At 42.9% G+C, this 16,764-nt stretch overlaps 1 protein-coding gene across 2 annotated transcripts in view; it reads right to left on the reverse strand.

Moving 5' to 3' along the window:
• LOC126526328 (monocarboxylate transporter 12-like) overlaps positions 1 to 16,764 on the reverse strand; it is a 59,283-nt gene that overhangs the window by 21,340 nt on the left and 21,179 nt on the right. Inside the window, exons 1-2 of one of the 2 annotated variants that reach the window (XM_050174229.3) lie at positions 6,646 to 7,047; positions 1,578 to 3,149 (exon numbers count right to left, since the gene is read on the reverse strand). In XM_050174229.3, the coding sequence (XP_050030186.1) occupies positions 1,578 to 2,798 (1,221 nt within the window). In that variant the 5' untranslated portion in view covers positions 2,799 to 3,149; positions 6,646 to 7,047. Of the gene's footprint in view, positions 1 to 1,577; positions 3,150 to 6,645; positions 7,048 to 16,764 lie in introns of those variants that run through there. The other variant, XM_055068145.2, reaches the window with a different exon arrangement.

Here is a 16,764-nt window from a genome sequence, read left to right on the forward strand (position 1 = left end):
GTCTAAACGATTTCCTTCAAAAATCGTTAAAAAGAAGAATGTGTTCGTGGGCACTTGTGTGCAACAGCTTATAGCATTTTCATGTGGTCTATTCTCTGGGAAATAAAGCAGGGGACCGTCGCACAAGAATGCCTGTCCATGCTAGTTTAATGAGTACAGATGGGATGAAAAGCTACTGACTTGTTTCTTCTCTGCTGAAGAGGTTTTTCAACAAAATGTGATTCTTATTAATGCTTATAGCATTGGCTGTTAAATCATAAATGCTACTGAAGTATGTAGCATGGTTTTGAATGTAGTCTAACAAGGGCATATTCAAATATTGAATGTGCATTGATGTACCAAAGGCCTCAAGGCATTTTGGGCAGACTTTTAACACCGTCAGTTGCGTTCAATATGCACACCATCAGATTCATAACCAACATAATTAATGCATTTATTTCATGATATTCTAGAAAAAGCATACGTACAAAGCTACTAAAATTAAAGCAGTCAAGTGGATTACCAAAACATGACATGACCTGTCCACATTTTTAGATAAAATCATCATAAGAGTGCTTCTTTACATATAAACACACTGCCCGTTTGCTGCAGCCAATACCTTACTATCAAGATCATACACTGAAACATCAATGTCACAGGCTACATCAATACACCTATAGGTAGCACAATCACTGGCATGCAGCTTTATGTTGGATGTCATCAATTCAGGGAAACGATTTGCATAAGAAAAGGCTCCAAAACTGAGCTTTGAGATACAATGAAAACGATATCAACATACGAGTAAGACATACCAGCCATTCACAACAGGCTGCTTTCTAGTGATACAACTATGATAGTTGTATCAAAGAAAATTACTAGAACCCTAGGAAGGTCGTTTTCTGTAATAGTGGAACTAGACACAATGTAAAATGCTTTCTGAAAAGCCAGAAACACTGAATCAAACTGCAGGCCACTGTCGTATGAATTGAAAATATTGTCAGGTCAATTCACACAGCTGGGTGACACAACTGTACCTAAAATTTTAATATGGGAAATATATTTAAAAAATAATGCCTTCCAATTGTTTTATTGTATACTAGTATATATTAGATGCCCTAGTATTTCTCAACAAACACTTGTGGGCATGCTTAACCTAAAGCTATAAGCATTATATATGTAACTATATCACTACCTATGATAATGTGGCCAGACACTAGGATCAATAATGCCAAGGAAAAAGCTTTGAGCAGCTGAGCATAACTGCTGTCTAGGGGCTGATCATTACTGTGATCACCAGCCTAATTCATGTTCACTGCAGGATGAAGGCCTCTCCTGACAATCTTGTTGGTTGTCTCCGAATGATGTAATGTTCCAGGCTTTAATTAAATAATTAATTTTCTTACTGTAAGCCCTTTTTGGCTGTTCTGTGCTACAGAGCAAGACTTGAGACTGGGCAAGCTGATATTCCCTCACTAGTAAAATTGGAAGCCTGAAGGAACATCAAGTGCTTATGGACAAGTGCATCATGGACAAGTGCTTTATTGTGGTCCTAAAGACCACAACAAGTGAAGCTAAATGAAAACATGGCTCCCACTCACCTTGTCCTCTCCACTGATGGTCAACATGCTGTTGCGGTAGATGTCGGGGCAGCTCGATGCTCGGAGCCGATAGCGGCGGATGTTAAGCATGGCACCGCGGTATGTGAGGCTGCCCCGCTGGAGCCGCATGTTACGCAGGCACGCCGAGTCAGCCCGCTGCTGCAGACGGCGCTCGCCACCCCAGCCGTTCGGCCCGTCGCGGCATCCCAGGGCATTTGCTGTCGGGCCGGTGGCGGCACTGGCCTTTGAAGGTGGAAGCACGAAGTTTGGTGGCATGCTCTTGATGGTCGAGCTAGGGTCGATGGTGTTCCAGATATTGGGGTGCTGCTCCAGAAGCGAGTTCAGGTGGCCCTTCTCCTTGTTGTAGTTCTCGGACAACACATCCAGGGGCGCACCGCGCTGGTCCGTGATGTACGTCGGAAGCTGAATGAGCGAGCTGCAGAGCCTCTGGTCACTTCCTCCGGCAGAGGGCAGGGTCTTCTTCTCGTGTGTGTCTGTGCCATTCTCATCTTCGTCGTCATCGCCAAAGAGGTCGAGGTCTCGCATGAGGGCACCAGAAAGCACCATGTTGAGAAAGAAGCCGGCCAGAATGAGCAGCGTTCCCTGCCAGGCATATGTTTCGAGCAGGCGGATGGTCAGAGGAGCAAAGACAAACGTTCCAATGCCTGTGCCGCAGACAGCCAGACCAGTGGCTAGTGACCGTCGCCTCTCAAAGTAGTAGGCAACGCTTACGATGGACGTTACGTAGCAGAGGGCCAGGCCGAAGCCAGACACGCTGAATGTGAGAAAAAGAAACTCGAGGGACGTGCCAACGTAGGAAGCCACAAAGCCACTGGCAGCTAGAAGCGAGCCGACGATGCAGACGCGCCGGCAGCCATAGCGGTCGGTCAGTGACGACGCAATGGGGCCTGTGAGAAGTGGCATGCTCAGGTAGAGAGAGCCCACCCATGCTGTCTTGCCCTTGCTCTGTTCGAAGTAGTCGATGAGGTCGACGAAGAGGATGCCGAACGACATGGAGACACCGTCGGCGATTAGGTTGATCATGAAGGAGGCAAACACGACCACCCAGCCCCAGCCGCCGTCCGGTGGTGTGGCACGGCGGCAGCGACCATCGTTCGACGAAGATGACGACGACGAAGATGAAGACTGCACCGAACAACGCTGGTCTAGCAGTTGCTGGCCAGAAGGCACCTGAGACTTGGGCTCTGTGTCCACAGACATGCTGGTGCGACACACGGGGGCAAGAGTGTTGTTACAACTGGGGCCACGGGTGTCAGGTGGGTTTTGCACTCACTAGGCAGGGGGGTGGTCTCTGCACTACACTGGAGGGGTTCGAGTTTGGATTGTGGCTGCGTGCACAGGGCGGGTGAGGAGGAAATGACTAGCGCGTGCTGCTGCTCTAGGTTCTTGCTGCTGTAGATTTCAGGCACTGATATTCCGAGCTGCTGCAGGAGGACCAATTTTGCCATGGGGCGTTGCAGAGCGTACGACTTGTTACTCAGGCGCAGGTGGTTGGCCGTCCAGACGTGCTGCTCTGGCGGTCTCTCTGATCTGCCGCTGATCCCATCAATTCTGTGAAAGAGGCACAACAACATGCCATTGAGCACATCCTTGAGGGACCAGTGCAATGAACTGGTGATTCAATCTTACCTTCCTTCACATTTCTTTATGAAGGCCGATGGAAAATCACTGAGTCGCGGTGACTAAGTTTCAAAGCATACTGCATGCGCACTATAATGGAGGCCACTTAAATGGGGTAAGGAGACTATCTAAATGAAGCCTTAAATGCCGAGTAGCATATATTATTTAAACTATCTCAGCAGAGCTACATCGCTGGTAAATGTACAATTTTCTAATTGACAGCTTTTAAATAATGCTTATGCAGACAATACATGCAGTCTGTGGCTAGCAGATAAGACGCACAAACTGGACCACAGCCTCTTTTGAGATTTTGAGCACACCACGGACATATTAGCAGTTTTGTCAGAAGGCAAAGCAGTGAAAGCGATAGCAAACTTTAGCATTGCTCTGACAGAGTCTCAGAAAGCTGCCACGAAGGAGCACTACCAGCAGTGTTGCAGGCGCCACATTTCAGTGGTGCACAATATGAGAACAAAGAAAAGCCAGTGGCATTCATCAGCACCCAAAGAAAGGATTTCATGTGCAAAACGGCCAACTTTAGGTAACAATTATATTACAATGACAGAAAGATGACAATGACAACCATGGCTTCTGACAACATGCTTTCTCGCACCTGGAATTAAGGCACAGCAATTCATTTAACTCTGCTCAACTTTATATGTCTTTTTCACAACACTCAAAGTTGTAGGTAAAGAATGAACAAAGGGAATTAATGGGCTCTTTAATGAATCCTGGAGAGGTTTGCATGGCATCAGCGCCTAGCATGAAACCCTATGGCGTATAATGAAAAATTAAATGATATGCACAGTGCATGAGGCAGTTATGCCACACACACAACACACACTGCAACACTCAACAAACTAAAGTGTCTCAATGGGACCAGTGTAAAGTGCCTTCATTGCACGAGATGCACAGGCAGCATTAGTCCATGGGCCAAGAACGTGTTTCTCCATTCTGTTACTGCAATAAACCCCATAGCGGGAGTTCCTCAAGGAAGTGTCCTAGGGCCGCTGCTCTTTTTACTCTATATAAATGATATTACTACTTCAATCCATCCCAGCGTGCAAATTAGGTTGTTTGCTGACGACTGTGTGCTTTTTAGGGAAATCACTTCAACCAATGATCAAACTGATTTAAATGCTTCTCTAGTTGGCATTACTGATTGGTGCAAAACATGGGGAATGCGGCTTAACGCTGAAAAGACGGTCTTTCTTCGCTTCACTCGTCAGAAAGCTCCACTAACCTTTAGTTACACGTTAGGTTCGTTGGCCTTGCAGGAAGTAACAAAATATAAGTATTTGGGCGTCACAATTACTAACAACTTATCGTGGAATTTACACATTGATAATATCTGTTCTTCAGCCTTGCGTAAATTATACTTTTTGCGACATAAACTTAGAAATTCCCCACCTAATGTAAAACTGCTTGCTTATTATTCATTAATTAGACCTAAACTTGAATACGCATGTGTTGTTTGGGACCCGTTTACTAAACAAAATATTAAATGTCTCGAAAGGGTACAGAAAAAAGCCGTACGATTCATATATTCTAAATTCTCTCGCTATGATTCCCCCTCACGAATAATGCATGATAATGGCATCGAAGTCCTTCAGCAGAGAAGGCAACACTTAAGAATTCGATTTCTTACCATGCTTATTAATGGAGACTTATCAATTAATCCTGAATCGTATCTGCTCAGTACAACGTCTAGGCTTACTCGACACCATCATCCGAATTCACTAACACCTTATTTTGCACGGACGGATGTATTCAAGTATTCTTTTTTTCCCCGAACTATAACAGACTGGAATAACTCGTTGTTGCCTGTTTCAATTGTTTGACTCATTGTATTACTGTTGTGTCTTACCACCTTACTTGATTGAATAATGCATTGTAATATTGTTGTGTTTAACCACCCTGCATAAACCTGTTTTAGGTCTGCAGTATGAAATTTAAAAAAAAAAAAAAATATGCAATACATGACCTGCCAAACTCACCTTTTCTTCATGCTCAAGTAAGATGCCAGAAGAATATCAGCTACTTCACGTTTGCTCTGCAATTGGTATGCTGTTTTCAAAAGTCTCAATAAAAACTAATGCACACCTATGCACACTGGGAGGTGTGTCATAGCTGGTTCTGGTCAACCAATTCAACACATTCTCCAATTCTGCTCGCCACAATGTCTCGTTGTTTGTGAATGGCTTGCTTGTTTTGCTTGTTTGATCTGCTTATTTTATGCTGCCAAGGTATTTTGCCTGCTACAAATTAGAAAGCCGATTACTCTTTGGCATATCCTGTACTAAGGTATAGCATTTGTTGCTTTCAGTTTCGTGCTGTCGCACATGTAAAAACACAATGAGCTGTCGCCTGCAACACTTCAGCTTCATATCACAGCAATGGGCCATTGCATATTCACCTTCGTCAGGAAGACAAGCAAGGTGATTTGTCAAGGCCAAAGTTGCCAAGTTGTCAAAGTTTGTCAAGACCAAAGACACTGGCTCCTCGATGGTGAAACACAGCTATGGCGCTTGTACAACAAATATTATAGCAACGGTTGAACATAAAGCAAGCAACCACTGAGGTCCAGGAACTTTAATAAAGACTAAGAAAACATCACTGAACAAGAGAATAAGATTTTCTGATACGTTCTAAAGAGATGTGAGTAATTGCACACACACAATCATCTCTCTAGAATAGTTCCTCTTAGCTCGCCGTCAAACTTTGCCCAAGTTCTTGTCTTTCCTTAGATAGAAACTCAATATCTAGTGCATGTTCATACTGCTCCTTATAACCACTTTTTTCAGCATATCTCTTGCACCCGCCTGATATTCAGGATCACAAAAAGTGGACTGGCTCCCACTAGGCTATAAAAAAAAATCCATAGAACTAGAAGCATTACGGTCAGAAAATAATGGTGATGACAAGTAACAAGAACCAGGGCGGAGAATTGTTAAAAGGTAGTTGGCTTCGTTTGGTGGTTACTTGAATATCAATACTAATCCTCTTAATGTACACCTGTGGCCTTTTGAAGCTGTGCGCGTCAGGTGTATATTCACATCGCATTCGGACCACATCTTTCTCGAGACTCCCCAAATATAGCGCTTCAGTTCAAAAGCGAAATGCATAAATGAACACATAGATGAACTACACAAATTAAATGAGACTAGCTCTCTTTCATTATTCCCTCTACATAGATCAGACTGCCAATTGTACACAACCAGTCACACAGTCAATGTTCCGACGGCACTACCTATCCCATATCCTTCATATCCTTTACCGACCAATGTCTTCACTCAATGCATTCAATTGTTAAGAACTGATATGATAATCTGATGGCTAACCTATTCCATCGTCCTCTCCTCTCCTCTGTGATATGAAACAGACAATAAATTGAAATGCTGCTGCAAAAGTCCATGAGGTAACCCACCTTCTAAAGTACAATGCAATCCGAACTGAGGAAATTATTGAATGAGGAGTCCAGTTGCAAGGAACAGTCAACCAGCCTTCAAAGCTCCGAAGGCAACACGGCGCAGCAAGATGCACTGCGGAATCACAACCACCTGCACTCGCACTCCATGGCAACTACAGACAGCGGTCACGCACAGCTCATGCCAACAACCGGCACGACCGCTGCATTCAGGAGCCAGGACACACACTGATGACAACCTTACGATGGGCTCTTTCGACACAGAGGCATATTTTCCGGAATCGAGTGCACAGATAAGGCACTCCCTTTGTTCTCCACTAAAGATAAGTGACGCAACTCAAGGACCCCGCAACACACACACTCGCAGGAGCTGGAGGACGGTGTCTCGCAGACAGCGATAAGAAAAAGGAAAGTCCCTGCCCCGATATGGTATACCGAGAAGCGGCACTTTCCATAAGAGTTAAAGTACTCAACGAATCTTTTGAAGAAGCAAATGACACAAGGTATGAATCAATGCAATGAATGGCCGGAGTTGGTGTTTGGAGGTATAAAGCTAGTGCAAAGTGTATTTGACAAGAGTCGCAAGAGACACCCAAGACAGTTTGATTCCTCCTCATCATCATCATCAGCCTGATTTATGTCCACTGCAGGACGAAGGCCTCTCCCTGCGATCTCCAATTACCAATAACTGCATCAATGAGCAATCAGTCTATCACCATGTCACCAACATTTGCACCTTATTGTTATCGGACACAAGTACCAAGCACACTGACAGCACCAACTTGTTTCATGATGAATTCGTCAATGCAGGTTTACAGAATGAACACTTAAAATGCAAAATTCATACCAGTTTGTCTAACCTTTCTTTCTCTTCTTATATATCTTTTAAATGTACAGTCGGTAGAATTGGTTACAGAAGACACTAATCGGAGCTTTCAAGTGCTTATAAGGTGCAGAAATTGGCTCACTGTGACCGTCACAACATCGGCATTTGTTCAACCACTACAGCCCAACTGCCAAGTGTTTTGGCACTAAGCCATACAAAATTTCTTGGTATCCCTTGTTTAGCACAACTTTTGACAAATATATACTCAAAAGTTACTGGCAGAGTGCCACTGCTGCACCAGTTATTTGTTCCACACAGGATTTTCCTTGGAAAGCATTAACTGAAACATAAAAAGGCATTTTCATACACAATTGAGCATGCATTTCAAAGTCGTGCTAGGCCTGACATTTTTGACAAAGTAGTATGCCTTTGTTAAATTTCTGGCTTCAATCTTGCAGTAGCAAGATGCCAACCAACAAACCTACCAGCCCGCACCCCCCTCCCCCTCCTCCACTAAAGTTCATCGTAAGACAGGGGCGTTCAAACAGTGAAATTTCTTAACTCAAATACAACTATCAGAAAAGAAGATTGCATATCGGATCAAGTACCATATAATTTCTAATTCTTAAGAAAAGCAAAATATCAAGTTTGCGTGCAACCCATTTGGTTAAAATTGGCTTAGTTACACCCTGTGACATATGCATACAATACCATTTGCAAGCGCACATCTAATTCACTGAGAACCTTGTAAATGACAAACTACTGTCAGTTAGTTACCTAGCATACAATCACATCACAGTAATGGTACAAGGTGACATCACCTCAGCAGATGCATGTAGTACTGCTCTGTTCATAAAAGGAGATTGATGCAATACTACAGCAGTGCAAAACTGTTTTAAAGCGATGCAAACATGAGGAAACCAAAAAACATCGATTTGAATTGCCTAAAGGCAAGGTATTCCTACAGGATGAATGAAAATTATTCAGCAGCAGTTCTATGCTTTATCATCAATGGATGCCCTCCGACTAATGCCTCTGCACAACCCACGGCTCCCTAGCCGCAGAATAATTCAGAACAATTCCCACTAGCATCGGTCTACCAAGTTCCCACAAGGCTCCAGTAAGTGTTACAATGCATTATAATCAATAATCAAACACAAATATTTGACAACTTGGAAGTTTTGCATTCTCAAATCGAATGCGAATCACATAGCAAAGACGATTCGTGGTTGAACTTCGAATAATTGCACGCCCCTACAAAAAAGAAAATTGAGAATTTTGCTTCCTCGATCAGTTAGTTGTCGCATAAATACGATGGCCACTGCCTCAGTTGTGTTGCAAAAAATATTAGTTCCTGCCTGCACTGTTTTTAGTATCCCTTCAAGTACCCAAGGCATTTCAGTAGTCAGTATGAAAAAGTGAAGTAGTTAGGAAACACAGCTCCATGCACTGCAGCCACTTCAATGCTTGAGCTTTATACTTTGTCTGTAGTTGCCAACTGCTGAAGCACCTCAGATGATTGAATGTCTATATGACAACACACTTCACACGTTGACATGTGTACTTGCTGACACAAGTTTATGGAATGCAGGAAAGTTGGAAAAATTCCAAACAATTTTCTAGCTGGAGCATGGAGCTCAAAAGTAGGTGATGTACTGCATAACTGCATGCCTTATATGTTGGCTCCATGCCTAGGCCGAAGATTATTTGGCCTTTTTTATTGCAGTTCTTACAAAAAAAAAAAAAAAAAAAAATCTTAAAGTCAGCAGATTTCGATTCCTCAAGCTCTGAACTGTAACCAAGTCACCAGTTATTCCTCGGTATGTCCCAAAACTTTTTGAAAAAAAAAAAAAAAAAAAAAAACTCTAGCAATCCGGTGAAAAGGCCTCACTCTACACACTGATACAGCATCCACCTAATTACAACGGAACTGATAAACCAAGCAAACTGTCTCAAGCCTTAACTACCATCACAGAAAAGCTTTCTTAGCAAGCGAACATGAACGTATTTAGACACGCGACTACATATGAAAATAAATTTATTTGGAGCATGGGTGAATATATACATATATATAAAGTCAAAATGCATGAGCCATCAACGACAAACCAAGTTTTTTCCCAAGTGATTTACTCCGACAAACAGCAGAACCTGTGAAGCATTCAGGGGTTGAAAGTACAAGATAATATTTTACCTCATAAATTTATGTAACCCTACTGAGTAAAAGATATGCTCAGCAGTTATCTCTTATACAGCAACACACAGCTCCAACATGACCCCAACCGTTGAATAAAACATTCAGAGAACCTGTCAATCACAAGTACCCAGTACTACACTTTAAATACAGACTGTGCTAACCCACCTTATTGAACAATTACTTTCAGAACTGACTGTTTTGGTGTGCCATCATCACCAGTCATTAAAGGAGAGGGCGTCAAAGGTACTATTACACCTCTATGGAGGCGATAAGACTTGTGCAACCTGTGCAGACAAGTTTAGCGCTGGTCCACACTGACTTGCACCGATGCCTTTGGGCACGTATTATGTGCAGTGTCTCCTTTCCAATTTCCTTCCCATTCTTCAACCTTACCTTCTCTGCGGCACTTGGTGTGGAGTAGCAAGCTGGATTTTCTGTACTGGCGGACTTCCCTGGTTGACATCCGTGCCTTTGCTCTTTCATTGTACAAATGTAAGAGGAAGGGCACATAGGTCAACCAGGGAGTTCACCCTAGGCCATCAGACAAATTTACCCGAGGCCATCAAAACGACTCAAACGGTCGTTGTAGAGCACTACTTGACTGATAAGGGCAAAAAGGGTTTTTGCTCGTAATGCAAGGTGCACAGTAGGCAAAAAAAAAAAAAAAAAAAAAAAAAAAAAAAATAGGCAAGGTTCCAGGAATGGAAAGTGGACGTTCTGGAGTGGGCAAATAAAGCTCGCTATCTGTTCCCTACTCCAGTTTGCACACTACAAGGGTTATTTTACTGTAGCAAAGGAAAGAAGAGTGATGGTAAATATGCGGCATTTGTTCAGCGCACCTCATTGTGTGCTTCACTACTCTTCATATCACTTAGCCGAGGCCAAATGCAGTGTCAAGGGGTAGCACTAAATATCAAGCGCTCACTCAACTTCTTTATTCACTATGAACTGGAACCATTAGCAGCCGTACAATGTCGAATTGCCAGAAGAAGAAATGGCAAGATATGCACGGCCTAAGAAGCTACAAAACTTCCCGAGATTACTGGCAAGAGGGTTTGTGCCTATGAAGCAGAATAGTAACACTGTCTTTTTTTAACTATGCTTATCACTGTGCTTCCATTTCTTTTTTTCACCATACCACTATCACTACTACGTAACATGTGAATCACTTATTGCAATGAGCACAGTTGTAGAATTGTCCATTAACATTTAAAATAATTAGCGCACACAAATTTTGCACAGTACAATACAGAAGGCCCAAAGGAATGAATGAACAAGACAATGTAACTCAAGCACTGTGCCACTGTTAGTGCAAGTTATAAACCCTCGCCTACACAATGCGACACCCATGCGCAAAGAGTGTCGCATCACATTGTGGACACTTCACAGAGGTAGGATCAACATGGAATTGCAGACTTCCTTATAGAAATTCTAAGTCAGGGATAAATAACCTGAAGCTGAAACCCTCGAAGGTTGTGAACCTCCCATGCTCTCTCTCCAATGCAATGACAGAACTATGCTAGAATAGTGGTTAAAAATTTTTTTGTGATGTTTATAGCCATAGAGGTTATAGATGCATGGGCCGTCACGCATTTTATTGATTTCTTTGGGGTCTAACATCCCAAAGCAACATGAGGGGTCTATGAGAGGCACCATAGACAAGGGCTGCCAAGCAATCTCGAACATGGCTCGGTGTTGCTTACTCTGCACCCAGTACTTGGTGCAATGTGGTTCTGCATCTCACCACAATAGGGAATCAAGCCCACAACCTTGTGCTCAACAACAGGATGCCACAGTCACTAAAACATTGTGGCAAGCATGACATCTGAAAGATGCCAAATGCTGTCCTAAATGTCTTTCTCTATTGTCCACATCAATCAAGTGATTGGTTGGTTGTTTGATTGACTGTTATTTTTTTTTCCCCAGATGATACAAGTTGAAAAAGGGAGGGCCAGAAAAAATAAAAGGCCTCTCAGTCTGACAAAGCCGTGGTCAGGGCAGTAACCTATATGCCTTGGAGCAACGTGAATTGGGAAGCCATTTAAAATGGGCCGAGATACTTTTGACGCAATTGCATACGCACTTGGTCCAGCTGTGTTGGCACTGTTTGATGCCAGAAAGCATTAAAGCGAGGTGCTATATTTACCTCAGACCAACCCCCTAACCACCCAGCCTGTCGCAACCTTGAACTTGGCCTGTCCACAGAGAATGCAATCAATTCAAGGCCCTTCCTTTGTTTGTTTTCCCGACTTAAGTGATGCGTGACGATGCCCAACAACTTCTTCCGGGCCTGTATGCGCTTGCGTCATCACGCCCAGATTAAGATGGGAAGTAGAGGGGGAGGGGATACTTGGGCATTTGTGTGTGCCCCCTATTTTTCGTGTTGTAACCAGTAAGAAGTGCAATAAAGAGAAACAAGTGAAATATCCCCCTGCACAAGGCAGCAAAGGCGGCAGGTTGTTTGGTTGCCGCACAGGTAAGCAGCAGCCATTTGGCCAGCTTCCAGGTAGGGGAAGACCCCACAAAAACAGCTCCTCCGGTCAGAAGAGGAGCTACACGTGGGTCCCGCTTTTATATGCATCTGGGAGACAGCTTGCATTCGGAAGGGGACAACGGTAACCTAGCGAGACTCGCAGCAAACATGACAACAACAAAAGGAAAACAAAAAGAACAGAGTTGTTTACGTTTGAAAGCAGCTGTGCAATAGAAACAGTGCACAACAGCAGCACAAGCGTATGGCCTAACCTTTAAAAGCCTTCAAGATGGCAGTGCCTTCAATGTGCCACTTAATTGACCATAAACATGGGCAAGTTTCATTTTAGCGTGGACTGGAGAAACTTTTTCCAATTTCGAGTGCTGCTAGCACTTTTGCGCAGGTGCCTCAATTTGTTGTTAGACAAACCAACGAAAGGGGTTAGCGCTATGTCAACAACACTTCACAAGCATGGCATGATTCACAAACATGGCAGGACAACACAAGGGAGACAATGAAATGCAACATACCAAATGCTTTATTTTTTGTGAGTGCATATATATACACACATAAGAGTTGCTTCTTTTGATGTGATTTCATCTACAGTATTCCGACGAGATTTCTACTCTAACAAAGAAAAAATATATATAAACCTCAAAAAAAGATACCCGGATATACAATCTTTTTCATGAAAAATAAACAATTTCGCAGTCTGTGTTTCTTCATACTCATTCTGCCATCCACTCACATTCGTAAGAGTGTGGCAAGACAGCACAAGAAAAAAGTGAAATGTTCCAAGATAAATTTGCGGCTTCTGGTTGTTAGCATGTTTCTTTACTTCTCATAGAGTGTGTGTTTAACCCTGCACTATATTCAAAAATTAAAGTTCATTCTTACATTTTAAAGTTTAACAGTAACTGCTCATCTGAACAGTTAATTCCCAGCAGCCAATGCAAACTTTAAGATTAATCACTTTCTCGCATTGAAGGGCTCAACCGTCTATTAATCAGAAATAATGAGTGCAGCTGAAAATGACTGCCGCACTGCCTCACAGCCAACATGCGTTCAATGCGCACACAACATGTTTTGAATTAAAATTATTGACTTTTTGGTGTTCAAACACATAAACAACATGCCTGCCAGCCTGCAAACTTAAATTTCGTAAGAAAATGATGTGGAGGGGCATAGGCGGAGAGTTTTCCTTCTTCGGGGGGAGGGGGGGGAGGTTCAGCTTTCCAAACCCCACTTATATATGTTTCTTCCACTTGAAGAAACTTCATGTCCCGTCGAAGAATCGCGCACTGAAGTGACGACGTTATACAAGTATATACAAAACCTCATAGTACCAGACAGTTCAATTGCACAGCCCGAGTCCTCTCAGTGGTGTAATCTTACTTTGTGCAATTGTCGCACACTTGGATATCACTAATACTACTTCGCCTTTCCTGCAAAACTGCAGCCTCTTTCTCTCTGTTCATTATTTTTGTGCGCGAGTCAGAGTATAAGCGCTGCTACGCATGAGTGCTGTTGATTCTAATTTCGAGTAAATCCGGCTTGGCCTCATTTCGGTTACCGAGTGAATTATACAGTGTTCCCCAATTATCACGCACCAAGACTAAAAAAGAGCACTTGAGTTACTTGAAGAAAACCTAGAGCATATTGTTTCCAGTACAGTGGAGTAGCTGCCAGTAATTATTCCGTTATTGAGATTTAATTCAGAAATTGCAATTAATTATCTAACTCGAGAGGCACTGTCCTAATTTTCAAAGTGTCAATGAGGCATTTGTAGGCACCCCGAAATGACATCTAAATGTGGTGTTTTCAGTGACATACTATTTGGCTACAATTTTTTCCAACTGGCAAAGAAACCTCACGAAGCATGCAAAATACCATGAGAGTGCACTCCCACCCGCATAATAAAGCAGCGCCCTCAAATAAGCTGATTGAAAGCAACTGCATTGCCTGTCGCAAACCCGAAGAGACAGCGCATCACCTCGATAATGGTACTGAAGGAGCACCATCAGCAGGTTTCGAGGCTTCGCAGCTATTCCTTCTCATTTCTATGTCACACTTATCCGTCTCTCTCAAAGCTGACTGACCACATTGATAAGAAAAGCCCCTTGATAATGCGGTCGAAGCGCTGTTGCAGCCACGCACGAAATGTTAAAAGCAATGGAATGGCCAAAGAATATTTAAAAGTCCAGGCATTGCTCGCACCGCATCAAAAGAGTGCGGGCGAAGTTATATTTTGCGCTAGAAACTTGCTTCGGTACAAAGCCAAATTAAAGTGACCGTTTTATTTTTCATGAAAGTGTATACATGCTGCAAAAACAGGTTCGTGTAAAAAAATAAAATCGAAATAAGGAGACCGGCAAGCGACCAACAAATAGAGAAAAGGCAAAGCCGATGCGTTCAAGAAAGTAAATATACAACTTCTAAATGAGCCGAATCGGCAATCAGTATGTCTGCACAAAAAAAAAGAAAATAAAAAACCGTCAGATTTCAGTGTGCCCTTATTATCTATGAATTCGCAAGCTACGTTGAACACCAGCTGCTGCCTAGAGGACATGTCCGAATAGGTCTCCTCTTGCACCTACGCAGTACTGAGTCCGCTCTATCACATCTTCTATGGCTTCCTTGATGATCGACGCTGGAATTCTACGGCATACATTTGTTATCCTTGCCTTTAGCTAATCTGACGTCTGTCTCGATCATGTAAGCACAATCTTTCATATAACCCTAAAGAAGAAAATAGAGTGCAGAGAGGTCAGACGACCTAGCCGGCCAATTTACAGGCCCGTGCGTTCTGATCTATTGCGCATGAAAAGTTGCATCCAGCCAGTTTCGTGCTCGGCTGGTGCTGTGTGCTGGTGCCCCATCTTGCTTATAACACAGAAGTGGAAGACGTGACAGTGGGGCTTCGCTGAGAAACTTATCCACCACTCCTTCAAAGATTTCGTCCATGTAACGCTGTTGAGTCAGTGTGTGATTGCAGAAGATGGGACTGATTATAACACCGGCGTACATTCAGAATTGCACACTGAATGACCACTGGTACTGGTGCCAATTGTGCTTTATCCAGTGTGCATTGTAGTCACTCCAATAGTGTGCATTATGCAAATTTATCTGGGCATTTCTGTGAAAACTGGCATCATCTGTGCACATGATGTTGCTCGAAAAGTCCGGTGACTCGTCGGCTTTTGTGAGGACCCAATTCGGGAAATCTAGACGATTCTACAGGTCCCTAGCTTCTAAGCATTGGTGCTGGTTAAAGTGGTACGGGTGAAAGGCCATCGTTTAGAATCCCCCAAGCTGATGACTTGGAAATTGGTACCTGGGTGGGGTCCCACACCTTAGCGTGGGGGTTTGAGGCCATAAATACTGGAACATCCGTGCGTAGGCTAGGACTCAAAGATGGAGTCCTCCGACGCTGTTTCCTGAAGCTGCCCGTTAGTCTCAGGCTTTCACAATTTCTGACGATAGTCAATGCGTCTGGTCTACTGCCACACTTCCATGATTGATATATATATTTGCGACCTTCCTCTTGTTGCCATTTGCAGCTCCCAAGGCAAGGATCATGTTTTCCTTCTGCTCATTAGAGAAAGACACGACGACTGGGATGAACCAAAACGCACCTTTAAACCTTTGCACTGACGTCAATTCGCTTTTGTGATGATAGGTATTGTGGCAAAAAAAAAAAAAAAAAAAGATCCATGCACTTTATCTACACTAAGACAACAGCTATCACTGCTTGTTTTCAATTAACACGAAATGCGACGTGTTACTTCGGCCGGGGTGTGGCAGATAAGGCACCAGCCCGATCATGATGTTTTTCTTTATTGGCTTTATTTCGTTCTGGAAAACTCGGAGGGGGCCTGTTCGAGGGCACCGCTTTATGATCTGCGTGAGAGCGCAGTCATGTGGTATTCTTCATATTTTGTGGGGTTTATTTATTAGATGGAAAAAAAATTTGTACACAATTAGTATGTCGTTCAAAATACCGCAGTCAGATGTCCCTTGGCTGTGCCTTCAAATGCCTCATTGACACTTTCATAATTAAAATATGATGTCTCAAGTTAGATAATTACAATTACCTAATTAAATATCAGTAACGAAAAAATTCCTGGCAGCTACTCCACTGTACTCTAAACAATATGCACTAGGTTTTCTTCGAGTAACGCATGGCTCTTTTTTAACTCTTGGTGCATGATAGTTAATTGGGACACCCTGCATATATTTATGACCTTTGCATGCAACTGATGATGTTTCCATCCCTAATAAATGTTGTAAATTACTATAAATGTTTTTTTTTTCATGAGTCATTAGCATTGCTTACTGGAAATAGAAGCAATACTGAGACACACAACATTCACGTGCATTTCGCCCACCATTGATCAAAGACTGCCGATAGGGTCCCTGAAGTCCACAGGTTTTTCAATGGTCAAAAAAAGCATGCAAAGCAATTTGAAATGCGGTCAACATACAGCAACATATTCATTCTTTAGGCATATGCTATTCATACCTTTAGAAATAATTTTTAATTGGCTACCTCCATCTCATTCAAAAATATAATAAACTTAGTCCTGTGTGTATATGTAAACATACTGTGTGCGCATACTGTTTACA

Source organism: Dermacentor andersoni, chromosome 8, assembly GCF_023375885.2.
Source record: "Dermacentor andersoni chromosome 8, qqDerAnde1_hic_scaffold, whole genome shotgun sequence".
Classification (NCBI taxonomy): domain Eukaryota; kingdom Metazoa; phylum Arthropoda; class Arachnida; order Ixodida; family Ixodidae; genus Dermacentor; species Dermacentor andersoni.